This window comes from Oncorhynchus tshawytscha, unplaced genomic scaffold (assembly GCF_018296145.1).
Source record: "Oncorhynchus tshawytscha isolate Ot180627B unplaced genomic scaffold, Otsh_v2.0 Un_contig_4370_pilon_pilon, whole genome shotgun sequence".
Classification (NCBI taxonomy): domain Eukaryota; kingdom Metazoa; phylum Chordata; class Actinopteri; order Salmoniformes; family Salmonidae; genus Oncorhynchus; species Oncorhynchus tshawytscha.
This window is the reverse complement of record NW_024609726.1, coordinates 63352-76275: the sequence shown is the minus strand read 5'-3', so window position 1 is coordinate 76275 and position 12924 is coordinate 63352. Positions and strand designations below refer to the sequence as shown.

The window sequence follows — 12924 nt, the reverse complement described above, 5'->3', positions numbered from 1 at the left end:
AGACACGTTTAGATGAACTAACAGACAGGGTTAGAGGAACTAACAGACAGGGAACTAACAGACAGGGTTAGAGGTACTAACAGACAGGGTTAGAGGAACTAACAGACAGGCTTAGAGGAACCAAAAGACAGGGAACTAACAAACAGGGTTAGAGGTACTAACAGATAGGGAACTAACAGACTGGGTTAGTGGAACCAACAGACAGGGTTAGTGGAACCAACAGACAGGGTTAGAGGAACCAACATACAGGGTTAGAGGTACTAACGGAAAGGGAACTAACAGACAAGGTTAGAGGTACTAACAGACAGGGTTAGAGGTACTAACAGACAGGGTTAGAGGTACTAACAGACAGGGAACTAACAGACAGGGTTAGAGGAACTAACAGACAGGGTTAGAGGTACTAACAGACAGGGTTAGAGGAACTAACAGACAGGGTTAGAGGTACTAACAGACAGGGTTAGAGGAACTAACAGACAGGGAACTAACAGACAGGGTTAGAGGTACTAACAGACAGGGTTAGAGGAACTAACAGACAGGGTTAAGGTACTAACAAACAGGGAACTAACAGACAGGGTTAGAGGTACTAACAGACTAACAGACAGGGTTAGAGGAACTAAGACAGAACTAACAGACAGGGTTAGAGGAACTAACAGACAGGTTTAGAACTAACAGACAGGGTTAGAGGTATTAACAGACAGGGACAGGGTTAGAGGACTAACAGACAGGGTTAGAGGTACTAACAGACAGGGTTAGAGGTACTAACAGACAGGGTTAGAGGTACTAACAGACAGGGAACTAACAGACAGGGTTAGAGGTACTAACAGACAGGGTTAGAGGAACTAACAGACAGGGTTAGAGGTACTAACAGACAGGGTTAGAGGTACTAACAGACAGGGAAGTAACAGACAGGGTTAGAGGTACTAACGGACAGGGTTAGAGGAACTAACAGACAGGGTTAGAGGAACTAACAGACAGGGTTAGAGGAACTAACAGACAGGGTTAGAGGAACCAACAGACAGGGAACTAACAGTCAGGGTTAGAGGAACTAACAGACAGGGAACTAACAGACAGGGAACTAACAGACAGGGTTAGAGGAACTAACAGACAGGGAACTAACAGACAGGGTTAGAGGAACTAACAGACAGGGAACTAACAGACAGGGACTAACAGACAGGGTTAGAGGAACTAACAGACAGGGAACTAACAGACAGGGTTAGAGGTACTAACAGACAGGGTTAGAGGAACTAACAGACAGGGAACTAACAGACAGGGTTAGAGGAACCAACAGACAGGGTTAGAGGAACTAACAGACAGGGTTAGAGGAACTAACAGACAGGGTTAGAGGAACTAACAGACAGGGTTAGAGGAACTAACAGACAGGGTTAGAGGAACTAACAGACAGGGTTAGAGGAACTAACAGACAGGGTTAGAGGAACTAACTTAGAGGAACCTACAGACAGGGTTAGAGGAACCTACAGACAGGGTTAAGGAACTAACAGACAGGGAACTAACAGACAGGATTATAGGAACTAACAGACAGGGAACTAACAGACAGGATTAGAGGAACTAACAGACAGGGAACTAACAGACAGGGTTAGACTAACAGACAGGGTTAGAGGTATTAACAGACAGGGAACTAACAGACAGGGTTAGAGGTACTAACAGACAGGGTTAGAGGTACTAACAGACAGGGTTAGAGGAACTAACAGACAGGGAACTAACAGACAGGGTTAGAGGTACTAACAGACAGGGTTAGAGGAACTAACAGACAGGGTTAGAGGTACTAACAGACAGGGTTAGAGGTACTAACAAACAGGGAACTAACAGACAGGGTTAGAGGTACTAACAGACAGGGTTAGAGGTACTAACAAACAGGGAACTAACAGACAGGGTTAGAGGTACTAACAGACAGGGTAACAGACAGGGTTAGAGGTACTAACGGACAGGGTTAGAGGAACTAACAGACAGGGTTAAGGAACTAACAGACAGGGTTAGAGGAACTAACAGACAGGGTTAGAGGAACCAACAGACAGGGAACTAACAGACAGGGTTAGAGGTACTAACAGACAAGGTTAGAGGAACTAACAGACAGGGAACTAACAGACAGGGAACTAACAGACAGGGTTAGAGGAACTAACAGACAGGGAACTAACAGACAGGGTTAGAGGAACTAACAGACAGGGAACTAACAGACAGGGAACTAACAGACAGGGTTAGAGGAACCAACAGACAGGGAACTAACAGACAGGGTTAGAGGTACTAACAGACAAGGTTAGAGGAACTAACAGACAGGGACTAACAGACAGGGAACTAACAGACAGGGTTAGAGGAACTAACAGACAGGGAACTAACAGACAGGGTTAGAGGAACTAACAGACAGGGAACTAACAGACAGGGAACTAACAGACAGGGTTAGAGGAACTAACAGACAGGGAACTAACAGACAGGGTTAGAGGAACTTACAGACAGGGTTAGAGGTACTAACAGACAGGGTTAGAGGAACCAACAGACAGGGAACTAACAGACAGGGTTAGAGGAACCAACAGACAGGGTCAGAGGAACTAACAGACAGGGTTAGAGGTACTAACAGACAGGGTTAGAGGAACTAACAGACAGGGTTAGAGGAACTAACAGACAGGGAACTAACAGACAGGGTTAGAGGAACTAACAGACAGGGTTAGAGGAACCTACAGACAGGGTTAGAGGAACCTACAGACAGGGTTAGAGGAACTAACAGACAGGGAACTAACAGACAGGATTATAGGAACTAACAGACAGGGAACTAACAGACAGGATTAGAGGAACTAACAGACAGGGAACTAACAGACAGGGTTAGAGGTGCTAACAGACAGGGAACTAACAGACAGGGTTAGAGGTGCTAACAGACAGGGAACCAACAGACAGGGTTAGAGGTACTAACAGACAAGGTTAGAGGAACTAACAGACAGGGAACTAACAGACAGGGAACTAACAGACAGGGTTAGAGGAACTAACAGACAGGGAACTAACAGACAGGGTTAGAGGAACTAACAGACAGGGAACTAACAGACAGGGAACTAACAGACAGGGTTAGAGGAACTAACAGACAGGGAACTAACAGACAGGGTTAGAGGTACTAACAGACAAGGTTAGAGGAACTAACAGACAGGGAACTAACAGACAGGGAACTAACAGACAGGGTTAGAGGAACTAACAGACAGGGAACTAACAGACAGGGTTAGAGGAACTAACAGACAGGGAACTAACAGACAGGGAACTAACAGACAGGGTTAGAGGAACTAACAGACAGGGAACTAACAGACAGGGTTAGAGGAACTTACAGACAGGGTTAGAGGTACTAACAGACAGGGTTAGAGGAACCAACAGACAGGGAACTAACAGACAGGGTTAGAGGAACCAACAGACAGGGTCAGAGGAACTAACAGACAGGGTTAGAGGTACAAACAGACAGGGTTAGAGGAACTAACAGACAGGGTTAGAGGAACTAACAGACAGGGAACTAACAGACAGGGTTAGAGGAACTAACAGACAGGGTTAGAGGAACCTACAGACAGGGTTAGAGGAACCTACAGACAGGGTTAGAGGAACTAACAGACAGGGAACTAACAGACAGGATTATAGGAACTAACAGACAGGGAACTAACAGACAGGATTAGAGGAACTAACAGACAGGGAACTAACAGACAGGGTTAGAGGTGCTAACAGACAGGGAACTAACAGACAGGGTTAGAGGTGCTAACAGACAGGGAACCAACAGACAGGGTTAGAGGTACTAACAGACTCTGTTAGAGGTGCTAACAGACAGGGAACCAACAGACAGGGTTAGAGGTGCTAACAGACAGGGAACTAACAGACAGGGAACTAACAGACAGGGTTAGAGGAACCAACAGACAGGGAACTAACAGACAGGGTTAGAGGAACTAACAGACAGGGAACTAACAGACAGGGTTAGAGGAACCAACAGACAGGGTTAGAGGTACTAACAGACACGGTTAGAGGAACTAACAGACAGGGTTAGACGAACTAACAGGCAGGGAACTAACAGACAGGGTTAGAGGAACCAACAGACAGGGTTAGAGGAACCTACATACAGGGAAATAACAGACAGGGTTAGAGGAACCAACAGTCAGAGTTAGAGGTACTAACAGACAGGGTTAGACGAACTAACAGGCAGGGAACTAACAGACAGGGTTAGAGGAACCAACAGACAGGGTTAGAGGAACCTACATACAGGGAAATAACAGACAGGGTTAGAGGAACCAACAGTCAGAGTTAGAGGTACTAACAGACAGGGTTAGAGGTACTAACAGACAGGGAACTAACAGACAGGGTTAGAGGAACTAACAAACAGGGAACTAACAGACAGGTTTACAGGGACCAACATTCCTATATTAATATGTAAAATTGTTCCAGTGCTGAGTATAGGAGAAGGGGGGAATGCAATAGTTTATACAGTATAGTATTATGCATATATTCCTATGTTAATATATTCTACTGTTCCAGTGCTGAGTATAGGAGAAGGAGGGTTCTGGGAGGGTTCAGTTAAAGGACGGACCGGATGGTTTCCTGCTGACTGTGTTGAAGAGGTCCAGATGAGACAGTACGACCCACGCCTAGGTAACACACAAACGTTTTGTTCTCTCCTCGTGGGGACCTAAAAGTGATTTACTTCCAATATCCTAACCCCAAACCCTAACCCTAAATATAACCCTAATTCTAACCCTGGTACTAATTGTACCCCTATCCCTAAACCTAACCCCAAACCCTAACCCTAATTCTAACCCTGGTCCTAATTGTACCCCTATCCCTAAACCTAACCCCAAAGCAATTTTCCTCACGGGGACTTGGGAAATGTCCCCACGAGGGAGAGTTTTCCTTGTTTTACTATCCTTGTGTGGGAATTTTGGGGATTTAAAGTCCCCACAAGGACAGGAGAACCAACCCTCACACACATCATACTGTGTGTTCTGCTTAGCCTATTGCAGGTCCTCTAACCCACATTCTCCCTCTAATGGAAGAGGAGGACATGTTTCAGAGAATGAGGACATGTCTCTTGACTGAAGTGTGTGTGATTTGTGTGCGTGTGTGCTTGCGTGCATGTGCGTTGGCTGGTGTATGTAGAAACACGAGAGGATCGCACCAAGAGGCTTTTCAGACATTACACCGTGGGTTCCTACGACAACTACACTTCCTACAGGTAGCTAATGTGCACACGCACACACACACACACACACACACACACACACACACACACACACACACACACACGTATTATAAGTCCGCTTCTATTGTATAACTGATCCTTGCCCTCTGACCCCAGTGATTATGTCATCGAGGAGAAGAGTTCTGTGCTACAGAAGAGAGACAGTGAAGGATTTGGCTTTGTCCTCCGTGGAGCTAAAGGTAAAGAGGGTTGGAATGTACCTAGGTTAGGAGAATGTACCTAGGGTTAGGAGAATGTACCTAGGGTTAGGAGAATGTACCTAGGGTTAGGAGAATGTACCTAGGGTTAGGAGAATGTACCTAGGGTTAGGAGAATGTATCTAGGGTTAGGAGAATGTATCTAGGGTTAGGAAAATGTATCTAGGGTTAGGAGAATGTATCTAGGGTTAGGAGAATGTCTCTAGGGTTAGGAGAATGTCTCTAGGGTTAGGAGAATGTCTCTAGGGTTAGGAGAATGTCTCTAGGGTTAGGAGAATGTCTCTAGGGTTAGGAGAATGTCTCTAGGGTTAGGAGAATGTATCTAGGGTTAGGAGAATGTATCTAGGGTTTGGAGAATGTATCTAGGGTTAGGGTTAGGAGAATGTACCTAGGGTTAGGAGAATGTACCTAGGTTTAGGAGAATGTACCTAGAGTTAGGAGAATGTATCTGGGGTTAGGAGAATGTACCTAGGGTTAGGAGAATGTATCTAGGGTTAGGAGAATGTATCTAGGGTTAGGAGAATGTATCTAGGGTTAGGAGAATGTACCTAGGGTTAGGAGAATGTACCTAGGGTTATGAGAATGTACCTAGGGTTAGGAGAATGTACCTAGGGTTAGGAGAATGTACCTAGGGTTAGGAGAATGTACCTAGGGTTAGGAGAATGTACCTAGGGTTAGGAGAATGTATCTAGGGTTAGGAGAATGTATCTAGGGTTAGGAGAATGTACCTAGGGTTAGGAGAATGTATCTAGGGTTTGGAGAATGTACCTAGGGTTAGGAGAATGTACCTAGGGTTATGACAATGTACCTAGGGTTATGAGAATGTACCTAGGGTTATGAGAATGTACCTAGGGTTAGGAGAATGTATCTACGGTTAGGAGAATGTATCTACGGTTAGGAGAATGTATCTAGGGTTAGGGTTAGGAGAATGTATCTAGGTTAGGAGAATGTATCTAGGGTTAGGAGAATGTACCTAGGGTTAGGAGAATGTACCTAGGGTTAGGAGAATGTACCTAGGGTTAGGAGAATGTACCTAGGGTTATGAGAATGTACCTAGGGTTATGAGAATGTACCTAGGGTTATGAGAATGTACCTAGGGTTATGAGAATGTACCTAGGGTTAGGAGAATGTACCTAAGGTTATGAGAATGTATCTAGGGTTAGGAGAATGTGGGGCGGCAAGGTAGCCTAGTGGTCTAGTACAAATCTGTCGTTCTGCCCCTGAACAGGCAGTTAACCCACTGTTCCTAGGCCGTCATTGAAAATAAGAATTTGTTCTTAACTGACTTGTCCGTACCTAGGGTTATGAGAATGTACCTAGGGTTATGAGAATGTACCTAGGGTTAGGAGAATGTATCTAGGTTAGGAGAATGTATCTAGGGTTAGGAGAATGTACCTAGGGTTAGGAGAATGTACCTAGGGTTAGGAGAATGTATCTAGGGTTAGGAGAATGTACCTAGGGTTATGAGAATGTATCTAGGGTTAGGAGAATGTGGGGCGGCAAGGTAGCCTAGTGGTCTAGTACAAATCTGTCGTTCTGCCCCTGAACAGGCAGTTAACCCACTGTTCCTAGGCCGTCAAAAATAAGAATAACTGACTTGTCAGTATCTAGGTCAGGAGAATGTATCAGGGTTAGGAGAATGTATCTAGGTTAGGAGAATGTATCTAGGGTTATGAGAATGTACCTAGGGTTATGAGAATGTACCTAGGGAGAATGTATGGGGTTAGGAGAATGTAGGTTAGAGAATGTACTCTAGGGTTAGGAGAATGGGGGCGGCAAGGTAGCCTAGTGGTCTAGTACAAATCTGTCGTTCTGCCCCTGAACAGGCAGTTAACCCACTGTTCCTAGGCCGTCATTGAAAATAAGAATTTGTTCTTAACTGACTTGTCCGTACCTAGGGTTATGAGAATGTACCTAGGGTTATGAGAATGTACCTAGGGTTAGGAGAATGTATCTAGGTTAGGAGAATGTATCTAGGGTTAGGAGAATGTACCTAGGGTTAGGAGAATGTACCTAGGGTTAGGAGAATGTACCTAGGGTTATGAGAATGTACCTAGGGTTAGGAGAATGTACCTAAGGTTATGAGAATGTATCTAGGGTTAGGAGAATGTGGGGCGGCAAGGTAGCCTAGTGGTCTAGTACAAATCTGTCGTTCTGCCCCTGAACAGGCAGTTAACCCACTGTTCCTAGGCCGTCATTGAAGGGTTAGGAGAATGTATCTAGGTTAGGAGAATGTATCTAGGTTAGGAGAATGTTTCTTGGGTTAGGATAATGTATCTAGGGTTAGGAGAATGTATCTAGGTTAGGAGAATGTATCTAGGTTAGGAGAATGTATCTAGGTTAGGAGAATATATCTAGGTTAGGAGAATGTCTAGACAATGATATTAAATCAGTTGAACATAACTCAAATTTAAGACACATAGATCGTGTTTGTGTGTGTGTGTGTGTGTGTGTGTAGCGGAGACCCCAATAGAGGAGTTTGCTCCTACCCCAGCGTTCCCGGCGCTGCAGTACCTGGAGTCTGTTGACTTGGAGGGCGTGGCCTGGAGGGCGGGGCTTCGCACTGGGGACTTCCTCATTGAGGTAAACACACACCATAGAGATGTATAGAGATCACAATGTATCTATTCCATTATAGCCCAGTCACGGACCAGGATGTCTTGCTTCCAGGCAGACTAAATAACTTTTTTGCCCGCTTTGAGGACAATACAGTGCCACTGACACGGCCCGCAACCAAAACATGCGGACTCTCCTTCACTGCAGCCGAGGTGAGTAAAACATTTAAACGTGTTAACCCTCGCAAGGCTGCAGGCCCAGACGGCATCCCTAGCCGCGCCCTCAGAGCATGCGCAGACCAGCTGGCTGGTGTGTTTACGGACATATTCAATCAATCCTTACCCCCGTCTGCTGTTCCCACATGCTTCAAGAGGGCCACCATTGTTCCTGTTCCCAAGAAAGCTAAGGAGCTAAACGACTACCGCCCCGTAGCACTCACTTCCGTCATCATGAAGTGCTTTGAGAGACTAGTCAAGGACCATATCACCTCCACCCTACCTGACACCCTAGACTCACTCCAGTTTGCTTACCGCCCAAATAGGTCCACAGACGATGCAATCTCAACCACACTGCACACTGCCCTAACCCATCTGGACAAGAGGAATACCTATGTGAGAATGCTGTTCATCGACTACAGCTCAAATCAAATCAAATTTATTCATATAGCCCTTCATACATCAGCTGATATCTCAAAGTGCTGTACAGAAACCCAGCCTAAAACCCCAAACAGCAAGCAATGCAGGTGTAGAAGCACGGTGGCTAGGAAAAACTCCCTAGAAAGGCCAAAACCTAGGAAGAAACCTAGAGAGGAACCAGGCTATGTGGGGTGGCCAGTCCTCTTCTGGCTGTGCCGGGTGGAGATTATAACAGAACATGGCCAAGATGTTCAAATGTTCATAAATGACCAGCATGGTCGTATAATAATAAGGCAGAACAGTTGAAACTGGAGCAGCAGCACGGTCAGGTGGACTGGGGACAGCAAGGAGTCATCATGTCAGGTAGTCCTGGGGCATGGTCCTAGGGCTCAGGTCCTCCGAGAGAGAGAAAGAAAGAGAGAATTAGAGAACGCACACTTAAATTCACACAGGACACCGAATAGGACAGGAGAGGTACTCCAGATATAAGAAACTGACCCCAGCCCCCCGACACATTAACTACTGCAGCATAAATACTGGAGGCTGAGACAGGAGGGGTCAGGAGACACTGTGGCCCCATCCGAGGACAGCCCCAGACAGGGCCAAACAGGAAGGATATAACCCCACCCACTTTGCCAAAGCACAGCCCCCACACCACTAGAGGGATATCTTCAACCACCAATTTACCATCCTGAGACAAGGCTGAGTATAGCCCACAAAGATCTCCGCCATGGCACAACCCAAGAGGGGGGGCGCCAACCCAGACAGGATGACCACATCAGTGAATCAACCCACTCAGGTGACGCACCCCTTCCAGGGACGGCATGAGAGAGCCCCAGTAAGCCAGTGACTCAGCCCCTGTAATAGGGTTAGAGGCAGAGAATCCCAGTGGGAAGAGGGGAACCGGCCAGGCAGAGACAGCAAGGGCGGTTCGTTGCTCCAGAGCCTTTCCGTTCACCTTTCCACTCCTGGGCCAGACTACACTCAATCATATGACCCACTGAAGAGATAAGTCTTCAGTAAGGACTTAAAGGTTGAGACCGAGTTTGCGTCTCTGACATGGGTAGGCAGACCGTTCCATAAAAATGGAGCTCTACAGAAACCCCCTGCCTGCAGCTGTTTGCTTAGAAATTCTAGGGACAATTAGGAGGCCTGCGTCTTGTGACCGTAGCGTACGTGTAGGTATGTACGGCAGGACCAAATCAGAGAGATAGGTAGGAGCAAGCCCATGTAATGCTTTGTAGGTTGGCAGTAAAACCTTGAAATCAGCCCTTGCTTTGACAGGAAGCCAGTGTAGAGAGGCTAGCACTGGAGTAATATGATCAAATTTTTTGGTTCTAGTCAGGATTCTAGCAGCCGTATTTAGCACCAACTGAAGTTTATTTAGTGCTTTATCCGGGTAGCCGGAAAGTAGAGCATTGCAGTAGTCTAACCTAGAAGTGACAAAAGCATGGATACATTTTTCTGCATCATTTTTGGACAGAAAGTTTCTGATTTTTGCAATGTTACGTAGATGGAAAAAAGCTGTCCTTGAAATGGTCTTGATATGTTCTTCAAAAGAGAGATCAGGGTCCAGAGTAACGCCGAGGTCCTTCACAGTTTTATTTGAGACGACTGTACAACCATTGAGATTAATTGTCAGATTCAACAGAAGATCTCTTTGTTTCTTGGGACCTAGAACAAGCATCTCTGTTTTGTCTGAATTTAAAAGTAGAAAGTTTGCAGCCATCCACTTCCTTATGTCTGAAACACATGCTTCTAGCAAGGGCAATTTTGGGGCTTCACCATGTTTCATTGAAATGTACAGCTGTGTGTCATCCGCATAGCAGTGAAAGTTAACATTATGTTTTCGAATAACATCCCCAAGAGGTAAAATATATAGTGAAAACAATAGTGGTCCCAAAACGGAACCTTGAGGAACACCGAAATTTACAGTTGATTTGTCAGAGGACAAACCATTCACAGAGACAAACTGATATCTTTCCGACAGATAAGATCTAAACCAGGCCAGAACTTGTCCGTGTAGACCAATTTGGGTTTCCAATCTCTCCAAAAGAATGTGGTGATCGATGGTATCAAAAGCAGCACTAAGGTCTAGGAGCACGAGGACAGATGCAGAGCCTCGGTCCGATGCCATTCAAATGTAATTTACCACCTTCACAAGTGCCGTCTCAGTGCTATGATGGGGTCTAAAACCAGACTGAAGCATTTCGTATACATTGTTTGTCTTCAGGAAGGCAGTAAGTTGCTGCGCAACAGCCTTTTCAAAAAATTTTGAGAGGAATGGAAGATTCGATATAGGCCGATAGTTTTTTATATTTTCTGGGTCAAGGTTTGGATTTTTCAAGAGAGGCTTTATTACTGCCACTTTTAGTGAGTTTGGTACACATCCGGTGGATAGAGAGACGTTTATTATGTTCAACATAGGAGGGCCAAGCACAGGAAGCAGCTCTTTCAGTAGTTTAGTTGGAATAGGGTCCAGTATGCAGCTTGAAGGTTTAGAGGCCATGATTATTTATTATTTTCAACATTGTGTCAAGAGATATAGTACTAAAACACTTGAGCGTCTCTCTTGATCCTAGGTCCTGGGAGAGTTGTGCAGACTCAGGACAACTGAGCTTTGAAGGAATACGCAGATTTAAAGAGGAGTCCGTAATTTGCTTTCTAATAATCATAATCTTTTCCTCAAAGAAGTTCATGAATTTATCACTGCTAAAGTGAAAGTCATCCTCTCTTGGGGAATGCTGCTTTTTAGTTAGCTTTGCGACAGTATCAAAAAGGAATTTCGGATTGTTCTTATTTTCCTCAATTAAGTTAGAAAAATAGGATGATCGAGCAGCAGTAAGGGCTCTACGGTACGGCACGGTACTGTCTTTCCAAGCTAGTCGGAAGACTTCCAGTTTGGTGTGGCACCATTTCCGTTCCAATTTTCTGGAAGCTTGCTTCAGAGCTCGGGTATTTTCTGTGTACCAGGGAGCTAGTTTCTTATGAGAAATGTTTTTAGTTTTTAGGGGTGCAACTGCATCTAGGGTGGTTAACTGATTTTTGTCCTCTGGCGTCCTTGGGTAGACAGAGGGAATCTGGAAGGACATCAAGGAATCTTTGTGTTGTCTGTGAATCTATAGCACGACTTTTGATGTTCCTTGGTTGGGGTCTGAGCAGATTATTTGTTGCAATTGCAAACGTAATAAAATAGTGGTCCGATAGTCCAGGATTATGAGGAAATTTCAGCTCAGCATTTAACACCATAGTACCCTCCAAACTCGTCATCAAGCTCGAGACCCTGGCCATGCACGCCTCCAACTCAATCATCAAGTTTGCGGTAGGCTTGATTACCAACAACGACGAGACGGCCTACAGGGAGGAGGTGAGGGCCCTCGGAGTGTGGTGTCAGGAAAATAACCTCACACTCAACATCAACAAAACTAAGGAGATGATTGTGGACTTCAGGAAACAGCAGAGGGAACACCCCCTATCCACATCGATGGAACAGTAGTGGAGAGGGTAGCAAGTTTTAAGTTCCTCGGCATACACATCACAGACAAACTGAATTGGTCCACTCACACAGACAGCATCGTGAAGAAGGCGCAGCAGCGCCTCTTCAACCTCAGGAGGCTGAAGAAATTCGGCTTCTCACCAAAAGCACTCACAAACTTCTACAGATGCACAATCGAGAGCATCCTGTCGGGCTGTATCACCGCCTGGTACGGCAACTGCTCCACCCACAACCGTAAGGCTCTCCAGAGGGTAGTGAGGTCTGCACAACGCATCACCGGGGGCAAACTATCTGCCCTCCAGGAAACCTACACCACCCGATGTCACAGGAAGGCCATGAAGATCATCAAGGACAACAACCACTCGAGCCACTGCCTGTTCACCCCGCTATCATCCAGAAGGCGAGGTCAGTACAGGTGCTACAGCTGGGACCGAGAGACTGAAAAACAGCTTCTACCTCAAGGCCATCACTGTTAAACAGCCACCACTAACATTGAGTGGCTGCTGCCAACACACTGACTCAACTCCAGCCACTTTAATAATGGGAATTGATGGGAATTGATGTAAAATATATCACTAGCCACTTTAAACAATGCTACTTAATGTAATGTTTACATACCCTACATTATTCATCTCATATGTATACATATATACTGTACTCTATATCATCTACTGCATCTTTATGTAATACATGTATCACTAGCCACTTTAAACTATGCCACTTTGTTTACATACTCATCTCATATGTACAGTGCCTTGCGAAAGTATTCGGCCCCCTTGAACTTTGCGACCTTTTGCCACATTTCAGGCTTCAAAC

The 12924-nt window shown here is 45.4% G+C and overlaps 1 protein-coding gene across 1 annotated transcript in view; it reads left to right on the top strand.

Annotated features, from left to right (window-relative positions):
- Positions 1-12924, top strand: part of shank3b (SH3 and multiple ankyrin repeat domains 3b) — a 74462-nt gene that overhangs the window by 27398 nt on the left and 34140 nt on the right. The window contains 4 exon segments of the mRNA XM_042317315.1: positions 4504-4617; positions 5122-5197; positions 5321-5403; positions 7880-8004. Of these exon segments, the coding sequence (XP_042173249.1) occupies positions 4504-4617; positions 5122-5197; positions 5321-5403; positions 7880-8004 (398 nt within the window).